Source organism: Apodemus sylvaticus, chromosome 8 (genome assembly GCF_947179515.1).
Source record: "Apodemus sylvaticus chromosome 8, mApoSyl1.1, whole genome shotgun sequence".
In the NCBI taxonomy this organism is placed as follows: Eukaryota; Metazoa; Chordata; class Mammalia; order Rodentia; family Muridae; genus Apodemus; species Apodemus sylvaticus.
The window spans coordinates 61,323,596-61,350,477 of NC_067479.1; the positions used below are offsets into that span (position 1 = coordinate 61,323,596).

The following is a 26,882-nucleotide window of genomic DNA, read 5'->3' on the forward strand; positions in this document are numbered from 1 at the left end:
TTACACTCATCAATGTTAATTCTGTGTGTGTGTGTGTGTGGTAATTTTATTTTACAGTTTGAGCATATCGGGGCTGATACAACCATTGTCACTCAAAAGATTTTCCAGTTGATTGGACTGACAAATGCTGTAAGTATCTTCTTTTTGTCTTTCTAAAAATGTTTTATCCTTGCTGTCTTAGTTACTTTTCTATTATTGTAATAAAATGCTATAATGAAGGAAACTGACAGAAGAAAGCATTTATTTGAGCTTACAGTCCTAGAGAGTTCAGGTCCTTAATAGTGGGGGCAGCATGGTGGCAGGGACCAGACACAGCAGCTCGAGCTGGAGGTGAAGGCTCATGCAGAGAGTGCACTGAGAGTGGTGCGTAGCTTTGAAAGCTCAGAGTCCCGCCTCCCGAGAAGCAAGACCATACTTCCTAAACCTCCCCCAAACAGCGCCAGCAACTGCTGACCAACACCGACATGCCAGCCCCTGTGAGGGACGCTATCTCTCAAACGACCATGCTTGCCGCTGATCCTAAAAACCCCAATACCTTCCTTTGTGGCACTGCGTAAAGATGCATGCTGAGTGATGCAGGGGCCATTATTTGGGTTTGAAGTGTCTGCTCTCCTACCTGTGAAGCAGGTCACTGTGAGGATTACATACAACGAGACATTCCTCACGGGGCTTGATTAAGGGCAAGCATCTTGAATTATCCACAGGGCTGAAGGGATGTCTCAGTGGTTAAGAGCACTTGTTGCTCCTGCAGAGGACCGAGTCAAATTCCCAGCACCCACATGGTAGCTGACAACCATCTTTAATTACAGTTCCAGGAGATCTCATGTCATTTTCTGTTCTGCTTGGATACTAAGCATGCATGTGATGTCCATAAATATGTGTGCTCACATTACAAAAGAAATAGAATGAATTAATCTAGTTTAAAGTGTCCAGTGTGACTTTCATGACCAGGACACTTACTGCTGACTACTAACATTTTAAACACTGCGTCCAGACCTACACTGCAGTTACTAAATGCATGACCTGAGCTTCTTTTCGAAGCTCTTTTGCCCAGTCCCTTTAGATCATGTTGTTTGAACAGGTTTTCTGTCTGTGTTCTATTTTAGATCTTTGCCCCCTTTAATCTTACAGTAATTCTGTCTTCCCTGGAATTTTGGATGGATGAAAACAAAATCTCGACCACAGGTGATGCTAACAAGTTGCTCTACCGGTTCCTGAAGTGGAAACAGTCGTACCTTGTTCTGCGACCACATGATATGGCGTTTTTACTTGTGTATGTACATGTTCAAGCTATGACAGGCTATACCGAGGAAAACTGGCCCACCCGGTCCCTTTTCCAACAATCCACAGACCATATGGGAGGGAAAAACCCAAGTTCTCTGTGACTCTCCCCTCTGCGTATGACGCATGCAGCTCTGACTGGAACAGCTTACCTACAGTGGGATTATTAAGATCCCCCACTTGGTTGGTCTGTAGTTGAAGCTCACTTCTTCGATCCCATGTCCAGATGCCTTCTTACCATAGAGCACACAGCACCCCACCAAACGCCCCTGGCTGTGCTCCACAGATTCATATCTGTTTGGAAGGCCTGCCTGGGTTCTATGAATGTAGTCCCTTAGCTCTGATCTTTAACATAATGATCACAATAACAACAAGAAGGAGAAACTGAGGAGATGGCCCATGGGTAAAGTGCTTGCTGTGCATTTATAAGGATCCAAGTTTACAGTCCCAGCACCCATGCAAAATCCAAGTGACCTATGCTTCTACAACCCCAGGGGTGAGCGTGCAGAGCAGGCAGATCTGAGACTCGCTGGCTAGCCAGTCTCACCCAAACAGCAAGCTCCAGGTTCAGTTAGAAAGCCTGCCTCAAAAAATCAGGTGGAGAGAAATAGCCACACCCTTAATACAGCTCCTCATGTTGTGGTGATCCACAACCATAAAATGATTTTCACTGTTACTTCATAACTATGATTTTGCTACTGTTATGAATTATAATGTAAATATTTCTGGAGATAGAGGTTTGCCAAAGGGGGCACAACCCATTAGTTAAGAACCACTGAGAATTTTATTTTTTTATCATATTTATCACAGAGGACATACCCATTTTATTCTAAAATAGTCACTGCCTTGACTTCATCTTCATTATGTTTCAGAAATCCGTGTACTTTCTACTTTTTAATTGATTTGATTGTTTTTAGAGGATGCAAGATCCCTGGGCACACCCTAGTCCACGTGAAGAGTTTGAATCACTGAGCAACACTAAAACCTGCCCCATGAAAACAGAGCATTAGCTTTACTGTGCTTACTTTTGCAACATTCTATGACTATATTCTATTTTCAATTCAGCTACAGGGACACTACTGATTACGTTGGCGCCACCTACCAAGGGAAGATGTGTGACAAGAACTATGCAGGAGGTGTTGCTCTGGTATGCTGTGCCTTAATCTGCTTGATTAAAATGTATAATGGGGGGGGGTCCTTGCTGAAGAGTGTTTGCTCCTCTGCAGAGGACCCTGTTCAGTTCCCAGCACCCACACCCACATCCTTAGCTCACAGCCTGCAGCGACTCCAGCTCCAGGGGATATTCTCTCTCTCTCTCTCTCTCTCTCTCTCTCTCTCTCTCTCTCTCTCTCTCTCTCTCTCCCTCTCCTGTGTGTATGTGTGTGTGAGAGAAAGAGAGAGAGAGAGAAAGAGAGAATTAGAAATAAATCTTTAGTATATAACAGTCTGCTGTAAAAAAAAAAACAGTGTAAAATTAAAGATCACTTGATTTATTACTTCCATTAAAATTCGCATTCTGTGGGGCTCCTAGGGCGTGGACACTAGTGTGGGCCTGACCCCATCTCACCTTGGTGCTTCTCACCGTAGCGCCCACCCTTCCCTTTACGTTTGTGTTTATATGATGTTGGCTGAAGTTTCAGAGAGGCAGCATAGGATAATCTCCCTCTCGTAAGCAAGATGGAGAACAGTGGAGCCGGGAAGGAGAGGATTCTTATTTAAAAATCATAAATTGCAGTTTGGAAAATGTAGCCTTTATTTTATGGAGAAAGTGATTTCCTTGGTCTCTAAGGTTGGGCATAGGACTTCCTCAAACATTCACATGTAGCTCACACACACGCTCACACACACACACACCATGCAGCAAGGGCTTCACTCGTTAGCAAAGAGGAAGAACGCATCTGTATGAAGGCAGACTGGCTACCAAGGACGGTCCAGCTGTAGAGGACTGGAAAGCCTGAGATAGGCAGGCAAGAACCGGTGCTCCCCACGGAAGCGCAGTGACTGGCAGAGGCCTTCCCAAGTACCTTTCCCTTCCCCCACATTTCTTTGGGGTAACCATCATGGATCCTTAGCCAGGAAACCCCAGCAACCTCCGATATCCACAGGAACGAGATGTTGAAATACATAGGTGCAGCTTGGCTCAGTAATGCCCCCCCATTCACCGCCCTCTCTCTCTCTCTCTCTCTCTCTCCATAATCCATTAGGGCCATGTAGTGCCAGAGAGGCATTATGTCCTACTGCCCTGCTTCCTAAAAACCGGCATTAAAAAACAGCCCAAGCACAGCTATCATTGTGAAGTGAGTGAGAATGATCGCTGTGTGTTTTTAAATTCTAATGTTTAAAGTTTTATTACATATATATATACATATATAATCAAGTATGCCACTTGCTTTACATACATAGACTGTGTAATGGTTATGACAAATTAATGACGAGGGAGGGACCAGGATAATGAACCTTCTGTGTGAGCCATGGGGACCTGGTTTCCCAGTCACCCTGTAGGAAAGCTGGTGGTGCATTCCGCACTGGAAGGCCAGAGAGAAGAGAGGTTCTGGGAGCTCCCCGGCCGCCGGCCTAGCATACAAAGTGAGCTCTAAGTCTGGCAAGAGACCTTGTCTCAAAAAATAAAGTGGAGAGCAAAGAGGAAGGCCCCTAAGGTGGACCTCTGGCCTCCACATGCCTGCCTAAGATGAACACACTCAATACACACAAACACACACACACACACAGAGAGAGAGAGAGAGAGAGAGAGAGAGAGAGAGAGAGAGAGAGGCATGAACCACAGACACACGATTTAATACATGCACACATATGTAATGAATGAATGCAGGCCTCATCAGACACAGCACTCCGCCCTGTGAGTCTGACCACTGTAGTTTTCTTACTAAGAAAAATTGTTTCCTGTGCAGAGGAAAGCCAATTTTTTTTTCCCCTTCATAACCTGTGAGCATTTGATGGTGGTCTTGACAGTGGTGGCTCTTGTGCCTTTTCTGACCTATGGGAGAAGCAGAAGCGCTGTCTGGCCCTAGAGGATGAGACAATTGCTCCAGGCTCTCCTTTTACCTGAGGAAAAAACTCAGCAGTGTTTTGAATCAGTCTGCTGAGTCAGCTGGTTTCTTATCACAATTTTAAGATAATTTTTGGTGACCTTTGTGTTTATTTTCATTTTACATCCATGAGTGTATTCCATGCATGCATGCATGTCTGTACACCACAAGTGTGCAGTGCCCTCAAGAGGTCAGAAAAGTGTGTCAGATCTCCTGAAGCGGGGGTTACGGTTGTGAGCACCTGTGTGGGTGCATGGAATCAAACCTGGATTCTCTGGAAGAGCAGCAAGTGCTAAACACCGAGCCATCTCTCCAGACCCTGCAAATGGATTTTTATTGTGCACCTCAATATTCGAACTGAGAATTTTATCATTTTTAAACGTATTTAAATTATTTTTCTGAGTGCCTCACCTTGCGCACATTATTCAAAGACACCGTTTTAGACCGTTCCCCCGTTTGCACTGTCTGTGACTAGCACGATGCATGCATCCCTTGACTGTGTGGCTACTGTTAATAACTAACTACATTTTCCTAGCCGCAAGTAAAAAGCCTCCCACAGCGTGTACACGCACATTTGTGGTCTGGTGTGTTTTCTTTTCAGCACCCCAAAGCCGTAACTCTGGAATCACTTGCCATTATTTTAGTTCAGCTGCTGAGCCTCAGCATGGGGATAGCATACGACGACGTGAGCAGGTGCCGGTGCGGAGTGCCCGTCTGCGTCATGAACCCGGAAGCACTGTAAGCCTTGGCCGAGGCCTCGCCCCTGCCGTTTATATTAAGCTAATTCCTGCTAAGGAAAACCAGCCTGTTAGAAACTGTTAGATAGCTTTCTGTTACTGTGATAAAACCCCGTGATCAAAAGCAACTCGGGGATGAAAGGATTTATTTCACTTTTCATTGTAGTCTATAACTGAAGGCAACAAAACAACAAAAACCAATAAAATAAAATAAACACAGAAGTAGAGACCTGGGGCTAAGAACTGAAGCAAAGGCCATGGAGAGGAATTGTATCAGTTTTCCTAGTCCCTACTTCCTGAAGTACAGCATGCTGGGTATTTGTCTACCATTGACTTTAGGCCTTGAACAACATTGAAAAGGTGATAGAAAGTACACAGAGGGATGTCCATAAGTCACATGCCCCTCTGTCATCCTCTGTGAGGGACCAGCATCTGAGGATTTGACTCTCCATAGTGTCCTGGACCAGCGCCCCCTAGGTAAATGGAGGGATAACTGCACGTAGGTGTTTATATATCATTTTCATTTCCTACCAGAAAGTACTTACTTCAGAAGGATCACCCCGAAGCCTGGCTCACCTTTTGACATTTGTGAATACCAACCAGACTCATCAGGCCACCCACAAAACTAGCCCCAAGATGAAAGGCTCGCACTTACCCATAACCCTCAGGGGGGCGGCCCTCAGTGACATTAGCAGGGTAGCTGCTGGCTCGCAACTAAGCACCAAGCCAGTATTCTCTCTGCTCTAGACTGTGGGTGGATGTGCCTAGCTGCTGGAGCTCTGGCTATTGCTTCATTTCCTTATCATGACCTGGAATTGTAAACTGGATTAACCCCTTGCTCCCCGCAGTTGCTTTTGGCCAAGGGATTTCTCACAGCAAGAGAAATGAACCTTGGGAGATTCATCGTGGTTAGAGTCCTTCAGAAAGCAGTGTTCTCCTCCATTGTCCCATCAGGAGAAAGTGCTGGTGAGAATAGTTTGGCCTGCAGCCCCAGTCTGTTAATACAACATTGGAGTTAATTGCTTTCTAACTTATCTGGTAGAACTGACCAGTGAGGCCATCTAGGATTGAGTTGCCCCTTTTAGAAAAAGGTTTATTAACTTTTAAATTACAGAGGTTTTTTTTCTTTAATTTTGGCTATTTTTCAGTATGTGCTTATTGTATCAAAAAATAATTAAAAGTCATAAGCTTCTTTTTTATAATCTTTATTTATTGCTCTTTGAGAGCTACAAGGATCCATGCAAGGGGATCAGGTATCCAACTAAATCCCAATGTTCTTTAATGTGAGAAAGAGAAAGAGAGTGCCCAGCAGGTCCATGCGGACAGAAAGCCACTCCCTGCTGGATGAGCAGCTCTGTGTTCCAGTAGTGCCATCCGCTCCAGCAGGAAGGGAGGAAGGGAGGGGGAGGGAGAGGAAGGGAGGGGGAGGGAGAGGAAGGGAGAAAGAGGGAGAGGGAGAGAGGGAGGGAGAGGGAGGGAGAAGGAGGGAGAGGGGGGAAGGAAAAGGGAGAGAGGGAGAGGAAGAGAGAGGGAGAGAGAGGGGGGAGAGGAAGAGGGAGAAGAGGGAGAGTTCCCACATAATGCACAGGAGGGATGTACTCATCACAGCATGCATGTGGAGATCAGAGGACAACTCGGAGTTGTCCCTCCACCCATATGTGAGTTTCCAGGACTGAACTCAGGCTGCCAGGCTTGTACAGTAAGCGACTTTACCCACTGATGGTCCTGCGGACCATCAATTGCTTTTTCTTCCTTTGCTCTCTGGCATTTAGATAGAAACCATAATGGGTGAGATGGTTCAGTGGTCATGACATCAGCGGCTACTCCTGATAACCAGAGTTCAATCCCTGCATCCTACACGGTCAGAAAGATCCTACTCCTCCAAGCTGTCATCTAACCCACACGTGGTGCTGTGACCCGTACATGGCCACACATATACATGAATAGGAGTCATGTGACGGTGGCTGGAAATGTGTACTCAGTCCCATTGTGTGTGGTTAATAGAACTGAAAGCTACCGCATGCATGCACGTGTACTCGTGCACACAAACTTGTACACATGGATAAAGAGTTGCCTGCTGGACTTGTAGAGTTCAGGTGTTAAGGTAGAAGATAAAAGATACAGAAGTTATTTTAAAACTACAAAGCCAAATTGGGAGGGATCAATTCTGACTAAGTGCAGACAAAGACATGAAGACTGCCTTCCTTGAGGTGAGGGCGCCTCAACGTTAAGAAGTCCTAGTAGGGAAAGGCAGTGACAACTTCAGAAGAAATGGCATAATGTGTAAGGTAAATGCTAAATCATAAGGCCAGTGTCACCAAAACAATCTGCTATGTAAATGTCAATAAAATTATGTGCTGTTTATTCCTATTAAAGGATTCTGAGGGAGTTCCTGCACAGTTGACTTCCTGGGCAGAGACCGGTCTGGACGCTCCTTGGGAGTGCTTGCTTACTAACTAGGGTAGATGGCCCGTGGAAACTCTTAGCACAGACGCTGACATTCGGGCTCTTTTCAGTCATTCCAGCGGGGTCAGGACCTTCAGTAACTGCAGCATGGAGGACTTCTCCAAGTTTATCACGAGTCACAGCTCCCATTGTCTTCAGAACCAACCACAGCTACAGCCATCTTACAAGATGGCAGTCTGTGGAAATGGAGAGTTGGAAGAAGATGAAGTTTGCGACTGTGGAAGTGAGGTCAGTGTAGCTTCGGGAGGATGTGGCTAGAATTGATTGTCATATCAATGAGTTTACCATCTCTTTGTATGCTTCATTTCTCATTGTCATCCTTCTACAAAGTCCTTTGTGGGGGACATACAGACACTCAAGAGTGAAGTAACGTCTTGACATATGGTTCACTGATTGGTAGATTATCCATACAAATATATTTGCTTTTGACTTTCCCTTGTCGGTATACAGCTGACACCTAAAGAAATGGTGCACTCTGAGCATGTGCAAGCTGATGAGTTGGTGATGGGCACATGCGTGCAGTATAAAGGCCACCACAACCAAGCCTGCCAACTCACGGTGTCAGCATGCTCTTTGTTCCCCCTAGCATAGGACCTCTTAGTCCATGCTGGTCTCAAAGTCAAAACAGCTGTCCTGTTCCAGCTTCCTGAGTATGGAGATCGCAGGCTTGCTCTGCCATGTTTGGCTTATCTTCCCCTGCTTCTCCTCTCCCACCTCTTCCCCCTCTCTTCTTCCTCCTCCCCTCTCCATCCTGTCCTTCTCTTCACCCTCTTGCTCTCTCCCTCCATTCTTTCCCTTCTACCCTTGCCTCTCCCTTCCTCCCCTTCCTCCTCTCCAATCCTTCCCCTCCCCTCCTCTCCCATTAAGAATTACAATGTAACAGCTTAGCAATTTGCAAGCACTTTGTATGAATATATGTTCTTGCAACTGCATAAGATAAACAATCTCTTTATCTCCATACTGGAAACAAGAACTGAAATTTATGTCACTGAGTGTCTCTTACAAGCATATTGCCTTAATTTCATTTCTGCTGCTGTGATAAAATGTTCTCACAACCCTTTATCCCCAAACTCTTGTAGAGTGGTAAGAATACAATTCACGTCAAGCAAGCTCTCATTTCTCTTTCTTCTGTAAGGATTAGGACACAACCTCTTAGCAAACACAATACAGTCACTGCTGAGCATTAGACCTCCAGAGTGTGTTCATCCTACTGATCTGCTGGTGACATTCCTGGACCACTGTGTCTCTATTCCTCCCTTCTATGCACTTTTGGTTCTAATTTTGTTTTTGTCCTATAAGATGGAGTTTCTCTGTGTAGCTCTGGGTGTACTGAGACTCACCCTATATATAGACCAGGCTGGTCTTGAACTCACAGATGTCTGCCTGCCTCTGTTCCCAAGTACTGGGATTAAAGGTGTGTGTCACCACCACCTGGCCATTGTGATTTTTTAAACGACCCATTTTGAAGATCATTAAGTCCTATCTTTGAGTGGTCCAGCTTCTGTCTCTTCCTCTTGGGCACACTCTTGCCAAGGCTCATTTGTCATTCAGAAAGGCAGAAATCCTAGTTCTGGTTTTACTGCTGTGAGCAGACACCATGACCAAGGCAAGTCTTATAAAGGACAATATTTAATTGGGGCTGGCTTACAGGTTCAGAGGTTCAGTCCATTGTCATCAAGGTGGGCATGGCAGCTTCTTGGCAGGTAAGGTGCAGGAGGAGCTGAGAGTTCTACCTCTTCTTCTGAAGGCAGCTAGAAGACTGGCTTTCAGGCAGCTAAGATGAAGGTATTAAAGCCCATGCCCACAGTGACACATGTATTCCAACAAGGCCACACCTTCTGGGCCAAGCATATACAAACCATACCTCAGGTATGAAGCTTTCACTGTGGAGTAAGAAAAAATGAAAGACACATTTGAGGTTTGGAGTTGGAACTTTATTGGCTTTTACCAATATTTAATCACCAATTTAAATTCAATATTTAAGTAAAAAATATTTGAAATATACCTATAATCACAGAAAGATTTTTTTCCAAACTAAATAAATCTTATGTAAAACTGGGGTTAAAGGGAAGAGGGAAGATAGACTGAAGGTAAATGAGATAAAAACACAGAGATAAAAGGAAAGGGGAAACAGGCTGTTCCCATGGCCGCTGAGAGTGCTGTGTTCCCGGGGATTCAGGGGGCAAGGGCTCCTCAGGGTTCTCTGTGGACTGGCTGAGGACACTGGGGTGTGCCCCTCAAAGCAGAAAAAGGGTATTTCTGACAATTAAGTGGTGTCTCCTCTCTTCTCCTTTCCTGGTGCTGTGATAATGTACACTAACAAAGGGTTTATGTTAGCTCACAGTTCCAAGTCGTAGTCCATCACTGCAGGGAAGGCGGGGCAGCAGGAACTTGAAGCTGCCGGTCACATCCATGGCCGACAGCACAGAGAGAACAGCGCCTGCTTGCTGGCTTACTCATGCTGGGTGACCTTTTACACTCTCATAGTACAAGACCCAATCCCAGGAAACAGCACCAGCCACAGTGAGCATGCCCAATAGATATCATCAAGATAGTCCTCGATGACACACCCTCAGGCCCACTTGGCCTAGACAGTCCCTCACTGAGACTTTCTTCCCTAGATGTTTCTAGACCGTGGCAAGTTGAACTAGAATCATCAGAAATGAATAGTGTGCATCTAAGAAAATATTGCCCATCACCCGAAAGTTTTCGCTTGGTTTGGCTTGAGTGGAAATGTGTTGAAACTTCCTACTCGGATCTGACAGTGGTGCGTCTTAGCTTCGTCGAGTTTCTAACTGAGTTCTAACCACTGTGCCATCCCTTTCCTGCAGATGTCCATGTAGTGAGCAAGAACAATGACATTCACTTGGTAGAACAGCTGAGCAAACGCAAACACCTTCATGTGCCCTAATGTGTGTCTTGCAGAAGTCACACTAAGACGGGACTTCCACGGCTGGTTCTATCTGCTTGCTGACGACATTTCCCAACTAACCACTTCAAATCCATGAGGCTTAAAAATGTGTGTGTGTGTGTGTGTGTGTGTGTGTGTGTGTGTGTGTGTGTGTGTGAATATGTCATCTGAAAAGACCTCTCCTTTCTTATTTTATTAACCCTAATAGCCAAAGCTATTAAGGCAGACTCGAAGCGTAACACAGAAGCCACTTACTAATGAGATTCAGTCATGTTCAGATACTGCACCATCTTCCAGCCGTTCATTTAAAAATAAACAATGAAGTCAAGTGCTAGATGTGGTCCTGCTATACCTACAGTCGCAGTGCTCCAGGAGGCAGGGATGGAAAGAAATGTCAGCAGTCAAGGCCCACTTTAACCTTGAGCCGTGTTTGCCTTCCAGGCCAACATGTATTAAAGAGACCAGGTTTCAAAAGGAAAAAAATGATGGGCAGAAGAGATGGCAATTAATGTTTGCTGTTCTTCAAAGGACCTAAGTTCAGTTTACAGAATCCACGTGGTATCTCACAGCTCCAGAGATGCCCTCTTCTGGACTCTGTGGGCTCTCTCTCTCTCTCTCTCTCTCTCTCTCTCTCTCTCTCTCTCACACACACACACACACACACACACCTTTAAAAAACATTATAGAACTTTATATTATCTAGGTTCAAGTGTGGCACTAAGAAGTAGCTTCTCTTCATCCCCCATCTTATATCTATTTGGTCTTTATCTATAAGAGCCGGGAACCACATCACTGTCTCCACTATGAAGGACCCCATGGTATCAGAGGAGTCTATTTCCAACACAGCAAGCTCCATCCTAAAAGAAATGACTAGGATGTAACACTCAGTCGGGGCTCAAAAATCAATGTCTTCATGGCATGAAAAGAGTGACTCTTTCTCTGGTACTTCTCTGTGTACCAGCATGAAAGGCTAGTATCTGTTTGTAGCCTATGAGATGTGCAGCCACCACAGTTTCTGTCCAGTGGGAGTGGGCTTCACATAGGCGCTTCAGGCTTGTGGTTTGTCTCCCAGGGCTGTGCAGACAGGCCTCCACCATGCTGTAATCCCACCACCTGTAAGCTGTCAGAGGGTTCCGCTTGCTCCAACGGAATGTGCTGCGACACGAAATGCAAGGTAAGAGCCTTTTCCTTTCTTTCCTTTTTACCTTTTAAAAATTACCCTTTTCTTAATTTTTATGTGTATGGGTGTTTTCTCAGAGGCCAGAAGAGAGTGTCAGATCCCTTCAGACTAGAGTTGCAATGGTTGTAAGCTGCCGTGTGAGTGCTGATCACCGACCGCACTTGGGCTCTCTAGACAAACAGCCAGTGCTCTTAACTGCAACCGCTGGGCTAGCTCTTCAGACCCAAGCTCTTCCTTTTAAAGAGTATAATCTTTTTTTCTAACATTTGTCAGTGGTTTATTTTGATATCACAAGTATTACTACATTGTCCTTTTCAAAATTAACGTGTAATTCCTTTTTCCAAACTTATTATATTTATTATATTTCTTCCTTTTAAATTCTTCTCTATACAATACATTGTAACCACAGTTTCCCCTCCCTTCACTCCTCCCAGTGTGTTGACACCCCCTCCATACACACACACACACACACAGAGACACACACAAAACCCTTCTCCTCCATTTTTCTTCAGAAAAGAGAAGACCTCCCAGGAATAAGAACCAAATGCAGTGTAACAAGATACAAGACTAAGGACAAACCCTCTTATCAGGATGGGCAGGGCGACCCTCTTGGAAGGAAAAGGGTCCCAAGAGCAGGCAAAAGAGTCAGGGACACGCCCACTTGCACTGTTGGGAGTCCTACAGAACTCCTGTGCTACTCAACCATCACATACACGCAGAGGACCTAGTGCAGACCCGTGCAGACTCTGGTTGCTGCTTCCGTCTCTGTGAGCCCTGCTTGGTTGCTTCTGTGGGCCGCCCTTTCCTAGTGTCCTCTCACGATCTGGCTCCTACAGACACCCCCCCCCCACACACACACACACACACACCCCTCCTCTCAGGGCTCTGTGAGCTCCCAGGGGAGAGACCCAAGGACTTCAGACATTTCTACTCTTAAGAAAATAATTTAAAAATCTTTCATTTTCTGTGTATACATCTTCCACCTAAACTATCAACATTATTGACAAAAGTCTTTCGGCCATGAAAATTTAATTTTCTTCAACATTTCTACAATATTTCAACAATTTCTTCCTTAGAAATTAAAACAAGGATGCATGGGTTGTATGAACTGCTGAAATGGAAATATTGTTCCTATTGCATGCCATATAGTTAAATTGTGCTACAAGCAACAGATGTTTTCATTTAATAATGTATTTTTGTTCAGCTTTAATTTTAGTTTTTTAAAGATTTATGTATTATATGTGAGTACACTGTAGCTGTCTTCAGACACTCCAGAAGAAGGAGTCAGATCTCATTACAGATAGTTGTGAGCCACCTTGTGGTTGCTGGGATTTGAACTCATGACCTCTGGAAGGGCACTCAGTGCTCTTATCCAATGAGCCATCTCTGCAGCTCCCTGTTTAAATTTTATTTGTGTGCAAAATGTGTTGATTATTTCACCATCCTCCCTCCAACTCCTCCCACAACCCTTCCACTCATTCATGGCTTCTTTTTATTTCATTGTTATTCACACACACACACACACACACACATACACACACACACACTAGGTTGACCACTTGGGATGAGATTGGATCATCTCATCAACGTGCTCACCCCTTGGGAGACTCAGTCTCCCTTTCTCAATTAATTGCCTATAATTCCTCTCTCTTAAGTGCCTGTGGCCCTTCATCTGGGGTGGGGCCTTATGAAATTACTGGTCCATGCTGGCATCGGTCAGAGCGTATGTTTCTATGTGGCCTACATGACGCACGTCAGGGACAAATATTCCTACTTCTCTGCTGCCTTATTCTCTGTGACTCGCTTTACCCACCAGCTGAAGGCAAAGGGGGAACTCTGCAGGCCTGCTGCTCAGGAGTGTGACCTCACAGAGTACTGCAACGGCACGTCCGAAGTGTGCGACCAAGACTTCTTTGTTCAAGACGGGCACCCGTGTGCAGATAGCAAGTGGATCTGTATTAACGGCACCTGCCAGAGTGGAGGACAGCAGTGCCAAGATCTGTTTGGCCCCGGTACTTGAATCATTTAGTTTTTCCATTTGAGCATTCTCTGGGTGCTGAAAAGAAATAGATGGATCCGTTTGGTTTTGTCTGCCATTCCAAGGCCACACATCCCCTGTGTACTCTGCATCCTCAATCCACTGACATCCCCAGCCCACTCCCACTCCCACTCCACTCAGGCTCAGGGGTTTAATCCTCGGTCCCCTGGCCCTGCTACTTTCAGCACACCATGTATTAGTGAAATGACACGTCATTGTAAGGTCCCAAAGTGGAGGAAACTGCCCATACTTAATGTTAGCCAGGAAGCAGAGAAACATGTAGCTGCCAGGGGTCTGAGTGTCCCCTTAAAGGGCACCTCCCACCTCCCACCCCACACCCCACATCCCCACATCCCCCACCCCACATCCCCCCCACCATGACTTAACTTCCACCAAACGTTCATTCCAGCACTAAGCATTTAACACTGAGTCTTTGGGAATATTCAGAATCCAAACTATAGCTCTGTGTACTTACTTCTTTTTTTTTCTTTTTAAGTGTATTTATTATTGTTATTAGTGTGTGAGCCTGAGCGGGTGAATGTGTGTGTGTGTGTGTGTGTGTGTGTGTGTGTGTGTGTAGTGGTGCATCACACAGGAATGCACATATCATGGCACACACGTAGAGATCAGAGGTCAGCTTTCAAGATCCAGTTCCCTCCTCCCACTGTAGGTTCCTAGGACTGAAAATGAATCTGGTTTGCATGGCTAGCACCTTTAACTGCTGAGCCAGCCATCATGCCGGCTCAACCGTGAGCTTCTGAGTCTCTTGCAACATGAACTAAGTGTTACATTATCACACAAACCTCAAAAATCAAATCTAAATTTGTACCTAATCATCTACTTCCATTTCTATTTTTTGATATGATTGGGGATTTATTTATTTTTATTTTATGTCTGTGGGTGTTGGGGATCAAACTGGGGTCCTCTGAAAAAGCAATCAAAAATTTTAACCATCTCTCCATTCCCCATATTTCTGACACTTTACTTCTTGTAGATAGTGCCCTTTGGGAATTTTTTGGCATGCATGTGTTTGTTAAAATACCTCCTCAGTCATTTTCACTCAGCTGACTAACTTTGCTCTGTTTATTCCTGAGTGAAAGTGCAGATAGAGGCATGTTTTCCATTCAAAGTTTGCACCCTGTCTTCCCTCATCCATGGTTGATGTTATGGGCCTGTCTGTGGACTACGCCTCCTGCAGACCCTGCCAGCCATCTCTTAGTTCTACTGAACCTAAAAAGTGAGGGTAGTTGTCTGGGTTCATTCGATATTTGTTGATAACTGATACGTGTTGGGCATCAGTTAGAATTTGAAGGTTATCCTCATGTGACTCACCTATGGGTCTCCAGGGCTTCCAGCTGTGTGCTTTGATGGATACTTAGGCAGATAGGAAACTATGACACAATCAAAGCCACCTGTCCAACTTTCATCTCCTAGCCTGTCCTTGTTTACTCTCAAGGGGAAGCTGAAAAAGAACCAACAGGGTGTGAGGGGTCAAATATTGTCCCTGTGGCTATGAAATACTCCGATTCTGCCTGTTTTGGGTGTTTTGTTTTGTTTTGTTTTGTTTTGTTTTGTTTTGTTTTGTTTTGTTTTGTTTTGTTTTGTTTTTCTGGTCCACAAAGAATAGCTTGATGTCCTAACCAAGCTCAAAATCTTTATTTCTTACCCACAACCAATTTGGCAAATGGTTTCTGAGCCATAATGAACCATTAACTTTGGCGTCTGTCTCTAGGCAACTTAACTGAGCACCTTGAGTCTGTACAGGGGTGCTGTTGTGACAGGTCACTTTCCTTCAGCCCAACAATGCCGTTGTCAAATGTCCCCCTCAGAGGCTACAACAGGAGTGGAATGGATGGAGGTTGAAAACAGAAACTGCTCTCTAAGTAGCTTGGGTGGTGGGAGAATTGGAAGCTAGGAAGAATCAGAGACGAAAAGCAATTGGTGAATGGTTTGATTGAAAAGACATGTATGCCAAAAAAAAAAAAAAAAGCCCACATTTATTCACCAGAACATCACTTTTTAAAAAAAATAAAAAACTAGTTTTTTGTTAATGTACCTGGGGTCATTGACGATGCATATTAGGCACGGGGTCAGGTAAATGAAGTCGGAAGCGTGTCACTGAAGTGGGTTGAATCATCAATTTTCAGTCCTATGTGATGCTTGTCTTTTGTGCCCTACATTCCAAACCATTTCCGAGTTCTGAAAGTCTTCATTCCTTGTTTTAACGCCAGGTATTAAAACACTCAGTGCACCTAACACTGTTTTGTTTGCCTAACTTCCAGATGCAGACTATGGTACAAACGAATGTTTTGCGGAGCTGAATTCCAAAAGTGACATATCTGGGAGCTGCGGTATCACTCCTACGGGCTACAAGGAATGCGCACCTAAGTATGCCTTAGGAAATGTGACCAGACTCTGTCACTTTACACTTGAAAATGTCACCAGCCACTTTCACACAGAAGCAAACTAGCCTCTGTCCGTGAAGCCTGACACATTTTAACCTAGTGACAGACGTCAGAGGTGTGGAAAGAGGATCTGTGTCACTTCCAACACACCTGGGCTGTTGGCTGGGTTGAGCTACTTTGGCCTGGATTTTTGGCCTGTCTTTTGCCACTCAGGGTTTTATTTCAACAAAGGTGTACTCATCACCCATAAGTATTCAATTTTTTAAAATCTATATGCTGTCTCCTTAATTTTACAAAGAATGAGCAATCCTGGCTTGGGAAAATGGCTCAGTGGGTGAAGTGCTTCTTGCTTAGACGCAAGGAACCCTAGTACCGGCATAAAAGCCAGATGTGCTGGGATACTTTGGTAACCATGCTATGAAGAACAGTGGCAGGTGACCTCAGGGACTCCTGACCAGCCAGTCTAGCTGAAATGGTGGGCTCCAGGTTCACTGGGTGCCCATGTCTTAAAAAATAAGGTGGCGGGGGATAGAAAAATGCCTGTCGTTGACCTACACTCTTGATACACATGGGCACAAGCCAGTAGACCCTCATATGTACCATGCCCAAAAGCTTATACAACACACACACACAGAGGGGATAGTCTTTTTTGTAAATTTCTGTTTATTTGTTTTATATGTCTGGATTTTTGCCTGAATACATGTCTGTGTGCCACTTGCATGCTTGCTGCCTGAGGCGGCGAGAAGGTGTCACAGCCGCTGCAGCAGGGGTTGTGGGTCACCCACCTGGGTCCTGGGAAAAAGACCATCCCAGAGTTTTCTGGTCTACATCCTCTCTTTGTCTGACCGTCAGTCTTCATTTTTATTTCTGTTCTATAGCTAATATCCCTTTACTGACTGGTTGTGTTTATGCTTTTGGTTTTGTCTATTTTTCTGCACTAGCATTTAGGGTATGAATGGTTTGATTATTTTATTTTAATAATATGCATGATGTACGCTGTTCTTTGGATATGGATTTCAATATCTTATCAGTTGTTAAACCGGAAAAGGGAAACCCAGTGGAGGTGGTGACAAGGCCAATTGCTCATTTTTAAAAGTTAGAATAAGCTTGGATTTGATTGTGTCTAAGGATCAAATACTAGTAAAAAAAAATCACAAACAGTAATCCAGATAATGGAGGAGTTCAAAATTAAGTAGTTAATTATTGTTAGCAATTCAGGAAGGACTCTGTGTGTGGTATCCAAAACTAATTGCCTATATCTTATTTGCCAACTACAATGTTTAAATCTATTTGTATTTTGAAATTATATTCAAATATTTCTCTATTAAAATAATGACTCACAATTATTTGTAAATTATAGTGACCGGATGTGTGGGAAATTAATATGTAAATACCAAAGTGAAAATATACTTAAAATAAGGTCTGCCGTTGTTATTTATGCCAATATAAGCGGGCACATCTGCATTTCCCTGGAATATCCCCACGGTCATAATGAGAGCCAGAAGATGTGGGTGAAAGATGGAACCATCTGTGGAACAAAGAAGGTAGGCCACGTCCTCTCCCATAGCTCCCCCATGTCCTGTCCTATGACCAGTAACTCCCACTGTTGTATGCCTTTATTGGTACATATGCCTAGCAATGTGTTCTCTCAAAATGTAAGTGTGTAATCCAACACAGAAGTTTGGAAAATAAAAAACAAATTTCAAAGAGTCAAACAGAATAAAGCTATTGACCTTGCATGGCTGCTGCTGCTATGGATATCTCCTTGGCTGCTTTACACTTTTTGTGGAAGTCACACAAATCTTCAGAAGACACAATCTTAGGGTTCACCCATTGCATTTTGTTACATTTTCAGAATTTTACAGAGAGAGAAAGAGGGTACGCCTTTCTGATGTGGTGAATTATCTTTTGATGCAATTATTCTTAAATAATGGTGAAAATTAAAGAGGTCACAGAGTAAGGCAAAAACAATCGCATTCAAAAATTTCTCTATTAAAATAATGGCTCGCATGTATTTGAAATGGTCAGTTTTAACTGTCAATTTGCTACCTGGGAAGAGAGTCTGAACTGAGGGATTATCTAGATCAGCTTGGTCCAAGGGCATCTGTGGGGGTGGAGGGAAGGGATGTGTGTTTTGCTTGTTAATTGATGTAGGAAGGCACTGCCCCTTGTGGGCAGCACCATTCCCTAGTAAGGAATGCTGAATATTATAAGAGAGGAGAAACCTAGCCGAGAGTGGACAAGCAACTAAGCAAGTGGGCCTTCACGGATTCATTTCTCTCTGCTCTTGGCTGTTTGTGGGATGTGACGAGCTGCTTGAGCTCCTGCCCTCAGTGAAAGATCATAACTTTCACTGAGAAGGAAATATAAGCCTGACAAGTTCTCCCTTTCCTGAGTTGTTTCTGGGCAAAGCCTTTTATCACAACAAAAGAAATGAAACTAGCATACTATGTGCCTGATGGGCGCATGTGGTTTCCGTTCTCAAGTACAAAACCCTGTGCGTATGGTGTGGCAAGGACACCTCAGGCCTGTCCCCTCAGCACACTTGAGGCACACGATACCAACTGCCATCCCCATGCCTTATTTCTAAATTCACTCATCCTCTGTCATCCTTCACAACTGCAAATGGCGGAACTGCAAGCTTACATGGCTTCTCTGCATTCTCCTCTTGTCACTGTGGGCCTTCTGTCAGCCTCTAGAGCTCCCCTCACTTCCATACTTAAGTCATGACATACATGTCCTTCTGTGTCTGTGTGGTGTCACTTATTATAGTTCAGCCATATTGCCAAAGTCAGAATTGCCTTCCTTTTAAAAGTTTGAACTAATATTCCATTTCACAGATAGAAGGAAGATACCATGTACATAGAGCCACAATTTTGTTTCCCAAATGAACTGTTTAAAATTCCACCTGTATACCAAAACAGTATGTTGGCCACCATATGTGTTCATTGACTCCAAAACAAATCCAACAGCAGTGCTGCAGCGGCTGGTGTCACGGGTGCTACCCTGATCGTGAGTTCTGCAGGTGCACAGCCCAGTTGGAATCTCTGGGTTTGGGTCATAACTTTTTATGGCAGTATTAGAGGAAATGAGAGAACAGGGTCTTCCCTGTCTGTGAGTGCATTAGCACAATCAGTGGGTGTGAGGATGTGAGTCCCCTCATGTAATGGCAAGGATAACAAATCAAAAGAAAAAAAAATAACATTGTGAACATCATGGCCCCAGCCTTGGCCTCCCATTCCCTCCCGTAGACTCTGTCTACTTCTCTGGCTTGTTTGACTCCATCCCAAAGACTCTTCCACCTCAAACACCCCGTCTTCAGCTTCATCCAGGCCTCATTCCCCACTGCCCACATCTGCTGTTCTGCCCACGCAGTGAAACTTCCAGTTCTATTCCCTCAGGAATCAACTGTCTAGAGCTGGAATCTGCCCGTGGTGCCCTTTCCAATTGACATGTTTGTTTACATTCTCTTCTTTCCTACGTCATCGCCCCAGTTTACCTCAGCTATTCCTTTGTGTGGCTTCCCGCTAGGGATTCTAAGGCCACCTAAAATTAAATTCCAACTCTGTTCATTTGTCCCGTCGTCCCTGGCTGGTCTCACTGGGATGAAGTGATACTTAAAGGTGTTTTTTTATCTTAAGAGAGCGCGGAATGCTTTTTGTTAAGGGGCGAGTCTGGATAGCATCTCAGTTACCTTTTCTGTTCTAGGTTTGTTTGAATCACGAATGCATAGAAGACACTTTCTTGAACTATGATTGCACCCCAGAAAAATGCAACCACCATGGTGTAAGTAGCAGACCTGTGAGTGAGAAGGAAAGCCAGTGAACCTGCTCTGGAGAGCAAGGCCTAAGTCCCTCTCCTTCCTCTGCCTTCTCCCTCCCTCTTCTCCTCCCACACTCCCTGCCTTTCCCCCTCCCTTGCCAATAACAAACCCACACAAGCAAATGGATGTAATCTTCCCTAGTTGTTACTCTACAGACTTCCTGGGTGTGAATGCCTGTCTCAGCCTGTGACTTTATGGTGTTTTCAGGTATGTAATAACAAGAAGCATTGCCACTGTGACCCCACATACTTACCTCCAGATTGTAAAAATATAGACGATTCATGGCCTGGTGGGAGCATTGATAGTGGCAACCAGCAACGGGCTGAGTCAATACCTGGTAAGTCTCACTAACACGTAGAAAACGGAACTAGAGCATTATGGAAGAAGGGGAGTGAAATGTTTGCCTCACAAATGTGATGGCCTGAGTTTGATCCCCAGAACTCACATAAAAATACTCAGAGGTGGCACAGACTTAAATCTTGCTACTGAGGAGGCAGACAGGAGCCAGTCTAGACTAATTGGTGACCTCTGGGCCAGTGAGAGACAGAGAAGATAAGGTGCAGAGAAATTGAGGAAGGCATTTACCATCCACTTCCGGAAACACACACACACACACACACACACACACACACTAATAAAAACTGAGGGTGGGGCTACTTAAGTAGGTCAGTCTACTGTAGCCATAACAAGGTCCAAAATAGAGAAAAGTTTCTGCCAAAGAGATCAATGACTGGAACTTTACTGGATTTTTTTTTTTAAATCCAACACTCAGAAACACATATTGAAAGTATCCTGTCCTTGTGAACTGGTCAGAAGTGTGTATGGTTTGGGCTCCTGTCTACTACCAAAAAGAAGCAGGCTGACAGTGCTAACCAGGTGTGATGAGGACTTGTCAACCAAGAGGTAGAACCAAGAAACTAGAGTCAAAAATTCTCTAAGTTGGGATTTATGGTTAAGAAACCTACCAGAAAGAGAAGGAAGGAAGGAAGGAAGGAAGGAAGGAAGGAAGGAAGGAAGGAAGGAAGGAAGGAAGGAAGGAAGACACATTTTTTTTTTTTTGCCAGGAAGAAGTAGCACTTGAAGAAGAGAGGCAGGCTAAGCCCTCCCAGTTAGTTTGGAGGAGAACATATGATGCCACATGTGCAAACTAAGAAACAAAATCTGCAAAACGGAATCTTTACAACCGCACAAGGAAAAATCTTTACCATGCTGCTAGCTCATAGTATATACTTATTTATATTAGAAGGTTAAAACTTTCATATCAGGGGTAGGGAGCTTAGACAGAACATACCAGGCCCTGAGTTCAATCCCAGGTACCACCACGAAGGGAAGAAATATATCCATACCAATGGGTGTCTACTGTGAGACTGTCAATCCGAGCAGTTCACTATAGCAACAACTTACACCAACTGGCACTCCCGAGGATTTCATTGCTAGTGTTGCTCTTTTGCTGTGAGACACTCTTTAGTCCAGAAGGATTTAAGTTTGAAGGCTTGATTTTCAGAAACAGAAATGAACATGATTTTCTCAACACTCCTGCCTTCCCTGTGAAAAGCGTGGTGTCTTTTCCAATAAACTCCATGCTCGTGACACTTGTACAACAAACAGGACTGTATTTCAGATCTTCCCCCTCATTTTTTCAGTTTGTTTGCCACAGTTTTAGAGACCACCGTGGGTCACTGTGAGTTCTCCAGCGGAGACACAGATGCCTGAGCTTTCTAGAATGACTCAGACTCCCTCCAAAGTGAGACCTTTGTCCTGATGCTTTCATGGAGTTACATAAAGACCAACAACAGCCTAGGAGAAGTCTGTCCAAACCCACTTTTAGAAGGACACAGCACGCCCGGGAGGTGATGGCACACACCTGCAATCCCAGCACTCTGGGAGGCAGAGGCAGGCAGATTTATGAGTTCGAAGCCAGCCTGGTCTACAGAGTGAGCTCCAGGATAGCCAGGGCTATACAGAGAAACCCTGCCTCAAAAAAGCCAAATCCAAAAAAAAAAAAAAAAAAAAAAAAAGACACAGCATCACACGCTCACACGCTGGCCACGTGAAGGAAACACCACAATGTAAATCACATAGTTTTAAGAACAAATTGTCTCCCTGTAAAGCCAATTATCTGACCGAGACATAGGAAGGTTTCTTCTATAACCACACTAACCTGACCTGGAGAAATTAGCATAGCCACTGTAGCCATAATGGCCTACTGGCAGACGGTGCCAGCCTTTTCCATGAGGCACAAGAGAGCACAGGATTCCAAGATCCCTTGCTCTTCCTAACCATGCTGCCCCTTCAACAGCACCTTCCCGGTGCTTTATCAGTGGGTGCCCACAAACTTGGCTTTTCCCCTCTAGTCACAGACCTCAGCCTCTTAGACTAAGCAATGAGGACCCACAGCATATTTTTACTGGAAATAAGAGTTTGAGAACAACACCCCTCTGGTAACAGGGGTCTTACACTTCAACTCCTTCTGTCTATATGACCAGACAGAGACTACCTAGAATAGACGTCTCCAACGAAACGGAAGGAGCTGGGCTGGAGAGACAGCTCAGCTGCTAACAGCACTTTTTGCTCTCCTTGAGGACCCAAGTTTGGCTCCCAGTACCCACATGATAGCTCACAACCCTCTGGATTTCCAGTTCCAGAAGATCAAACATCCTCTTCTGGCCTCCTCAGCCACTGCTCACACACAGGGTGTGCATACATACAAGCAGACAAACACTTATGTACATGGAATTTTTTAATCCCTTAAAAAGATATATACAAGGGACTAGAGATGTGACTCAGCAGTTAAGAGTCCTGACTACTCTTCCAAAGGACCTGTCTCAATTCCCAACACCCACATAGCTGCTCACTATAGACTGTAGTCTGAAACTACAGTTATAAGGGATCCTCGTATAGTCATGCATGCAGACAAAACACCAATACACATAAAACAAGCAAGCAAGCAAGCAAAAACAAACAAACAAACAAACAAAAGAATACATACAAAAAGAAAAGCCAAGACAGGATCTTACACAAGGATTCAAAGAACTTGCCGGTGCGGACTCCAGTGCCACCTCCTGCTTATTAATTTTAATTGTTAAATATGTACTAAGCATTGCTTAATTTTTTTGTTTCTCCATACTTACATCATATGCAGATGTGTTCCTTATAAAGTTTTTAAACAGTGTAGTATATGTTCCAGCAGTCACAGCAAGCACACAATATCGCTGTTATTTTCCTAGCAATTGCGTTCTAACCCCTGGTACTTTCTTTTGCTAGCACGGCCCTACGTTGCAAGTGCTTACCGCCCCAAGTCTCCACGGTGGCCATTTTTCTTGATCATCCCTTTCTACGTTGTGATCCTTGTCCTGATCGGGATGCTGGTAAAAGTGTATGCCCAAAGGAAAAAATGGAGAATGGAAGACTTCTCAAGCGAAGAGTGCGTAGACTTCACACCTGTTTTCTTTCATAATTAGTTGGCGTAATGAGTTATTGACAACATCAAGACAGACATAGCTCATAACTCAGACTTAACATTTTTCGTTGTGCAGAAATTGAATGGTTAATATATAAATGATAAATATAATGAATAATCGGGTACTTTTTTTTAACCACCAGATTTTAATCTTATAAAAATTTAGTGGGTATAAAAATACCACAGTGAGATCTGTTGGGGTTGTGTGTGTGTGTGTGTGTGTGTGTGTGTGCTGCTAAGAAAAAAACAATGCAGGGGTGTGGGGGAAACCAAAAATCCTTGGGCCTCTTAAGGGTAAAATTCAATGTAAATTGCTATCTCCTGCTTATTAATTTTAATTGTTAAATATGTATTAAGCAATCCCAGCACTCTGGGAGGCAGAGGCAAGCAGATTTCTGAGTTCGAGGCCAGCCTGTTCTACAGAGTAAGTTCCAAGAGAGCCAGGGCTATACAAGAGAAACCCTGTCTTGAAAAAACCAAATCCAAAAAACAAAAACAAAAACAAAATATGTATTAAGCATTGCTTAATTTTTCTGTTTCTCCATTGTAAAAAGTTTTGATATGCTGTTTTGAAAATGATGACAAGAAGCTGAGGAAGTTCATTTTTCCTTTTTTTCCTAAGATTTATTTTATATGAGTACACTTTAGTTGTCTTCAGACACACCAGAAGAGGGCGTGTCAGATCCTGTTACAGATGGTTGTCAGCCACTATGTGGTTGCTGGGATTTGAACTCAAGACCTATGGAGTTGCAGTCAGTTCTCTTAACCGCTGAGCCACCTGTCCAGTCCCCATTTTTCCTTTTATTCAATGTTTTAGTTAGGGTTTCACTGCTGTGAACAGACACCATACCAAGGCAGCTCTTATAAAGACAGCATTTAATTGGGGCCAGCTTACAGGTTCAGAGGTTCAGTCCATTATCATCAAGGCTGAGCTTGACAGCATCCAGACAGGCAGAGCTGAGAGTTCCACATCTACATCTAAAGGCTGCTAGCAGAATACTGACTTCCAGGCAGCTAGGATGTGGGTCTTAAAGACCACACCCACCATGACACACCTACTCCAACAGGGCCATACCTTCTAATAGTGCCACTCCTTGGCCTGACACCACAGCATGTGGGATGGAGATTGGCTCACTCTCTAGTTAGCTGGCTTTCTTACACAGCCCAGGCCCACCCTCCTGGGGGGCCAGAGCTGACACCTTTCACAGTGGGCTGGCCCCTCCCACATCCATTCAGCTGCTCTCTCACAGGTCTTAGGCCAATCTGATAGAGGCAGTTCTTCAAGTGGGATTTCCTAGGTGACTCCAGGTTGTTTCAAGTAGACAATAGTAACCAAGCTGGCCAAGGATGGGATGGGGTAAAGGGGAGAATCTATGACATTTACAGCAATGGATAAAGGTGAAGGCGAGTGACCTCAAAAGCTTAAAGGCAGTTTAAGCCAAAAATACTAAGAATCTGGGAATGAACTTAACCTTGCATCTCTTGACTCTAAGGAATTGTCTCTGTCTCTATACAGGCAATTTGAAAGTGAAAGTGAATCCAAAGACTAGCTGGACAGCAGAAATTCCACAATATCACAGTGAGCCTCCAATATTCCACGGGAAAGGGGGAAGGAAGAGAAATGTATGAGACATATTATAACGGATGATGGTCACATAGTTCTATACAATACAAACGACTACTGAATAATATGCAGTATTATCATTTATATCAATAACATGGGCGTGTTACAAATGATATCACAGTTTGTCATTGAATTACATCAGATTCTATCTCAAAAAACCATTATGTTTTCAATTACATCCTTTTAGAATTATTGAGTTCAAATGTTGATTAAAGAGACTTGAGTTGCCCTTCCTCATGAGGTTCTCTCTGGGTCTTTGTCGAACCCAGCATGTTTTACCCTGGTAAGAGTGACTCTTCTCCTTTATGTGTTCTTTTAGAGTAATTCTCTTCAGTGGACAGAAAACAGTGGAAAAGAAAAGCCTATGTATTATCCGTTTGCCTAGAAGTCAAGCCTGCATATTGTGGTTTCCATCTGGCCAGAAATCATCTCTCTCCATACACATGTATGATACATATGTGTGTGTATTACTCCATAAATGATTTACTTGTAAGAAATGGATGATTATGAATTTTATATTATACTTTGATATTTTACCCTATTTCTGGTAGTCGATGGGCATCAATTGTATTATCTAGTAGGCACATTGCAGGAAAGGCTATAAGAAAATAAACATGGTACCATGACTCAAGTACGATGGATATTCTGTCACGCTTTAGTCTAATAGTTCATAACCAGATCGAAGACTCTAGGACTCAGAAGGCACTCTAACACATGGTGTTATAGCACATAGTGTTCATAAAAAGTACATGTGGAAGCACATGCAGATTCAGAGTGAAGGATGAGAACACACACACACACACACATGATCCTACACAAGAGAGGAGAATGGACTTGAACCTGGGGATACTTCATGGAAGTGAAAGACAAAAACTTCAGAAGCCAAAGGGGTCAACTTAAGAGGAAAATAAAATAATAAAAAGCACAACATTTTCTGACTGTTCCTGCAATCCTGAGATTGAAGCACAGTGTATGCCAGGCAAATACTGTGCCACCCAGCCCTTTGGGTTTTAATCTACCTTCACCATACACAAGCACACTTTTAGCCAGACAATTAAGAAAACCACTAAATTTAGTTAGGAGCTCAAATCATGTAATTTACAAAAATAGCCCTAGGGGGTTTGACAATAAGAACCTATACTATAAATTATGTGTGTGTGTGTGTGTACATGCATGTATTTGCATGTGTGTGTATTACAAAGAAATAAGGTTTGATGTATCATGTAGAATATTTTAGATCGTGCTTTTAAGCTAAACTTACGGTAAATTCCTGGGGATGCCAGTCAATTGACAGGAACAAGAGCTGCTGCATGCCCTTGACTGAGCTCTGGAATAACTGGGCACAGCGACACTTTCTCATCGCCCAAGCACCAGGGAAGTAGAAGCAGGAGGATTACAAGCTCTCAGCCATTTTGGGTGTGTTCAAGGCTAGCCTGGGCTACATGAGATCTTATCCCCCCCATGGAGAGAGAGAGAGAGAGGGAGAGGGGGAGAGATAGGGAGAAGGAGAGGGAAGGAGAGAGAGGGAGGGAGAGAGAGAAAGATTTAAGGTAAATATATAGTAAAATGCTTAAATCCCCTAAATATTTGAGCCAGGCAATAGATTCATAAATCTATGAATTAAGGAACACTTAGTGGGTGTTTACATGTATTTTTAATTGTGTCTTTTTAAATATTATTGAAAAATGTGTGAAACAGTTAAGTCTTAAGCTTAGAAAGTATCTAAGCTATTTGAAGATACTAAAAGAAAAGTTTAAAGAGTTTACTATTTTGTGTATATAGAACTGTGCAGCATGCACCCATATACGTGTGCATGTTCACCTGTGTAGACATGTGTATTCAGGTACACACGCATATGCTGTCTACACATGTGCGGGAACCAGAGGCTGACACAGGTAGGTGCTTTCTTT

General features: G+C 43.8%; 1 protein-coding gene across 1 annotated transcript in view; it reads left to right on the plus strand.

Annotated features, from left to right (window-relative positions):
* Positions 1-24,898, plus strand: part of Adam2 (ADAM metallopeptidase domain 2) — a 37,707-nt gene extending 12,809 nt beyond the window's left edge. Inside the window, exons 8-20 of the mRNA XM_052190594.1 lie at positions 58-129; positions 1,107-1,273; positions 2,347-2,428; positions 4,930-5,066; positions 7,582-7,759; positions 11,515-11,616; positions 13,439-13,634; positions 15,943-16,048; positions 17,426-17,609; positions 19,774-19,851; positions 20,096-20,225; positions 23,153-23,312; positions 24,865-24,898. Of these exons, the coding sequence (XP_052046554.1) occupies positions 58-129; positions 1,107-1,273; positions 2,347-2,428; positions 4,930-5,066; positions 7,582-7,759; positions 11,515-11,616; positions 13,439-13,634; positions 15,943-16,048; positions 17,426-17,609; positions 19,774-19,851; positions 20,096-20,225; positions 23,153-23,312; positions 24,865-24,898 (1,626 nt within the window). The remainder of the gene's footprint in view (positions 1-57; positions 130-1,106; positions 1,274-2,346; positions 2,429-4,929; positions 5,067-7,581; positions 7,760-11,514; positions 11,617-13,438; positions 13,635-15,942; positions 16,049-17,425; positions 17,610-19,773; positions 19,852-20,095; positions 20,226-23,152; positions 23,313-24,864) is intronic.
* The last annotated feature ends 1,984 nt before the right edge of the window (positions 24,899-26,882 follow it).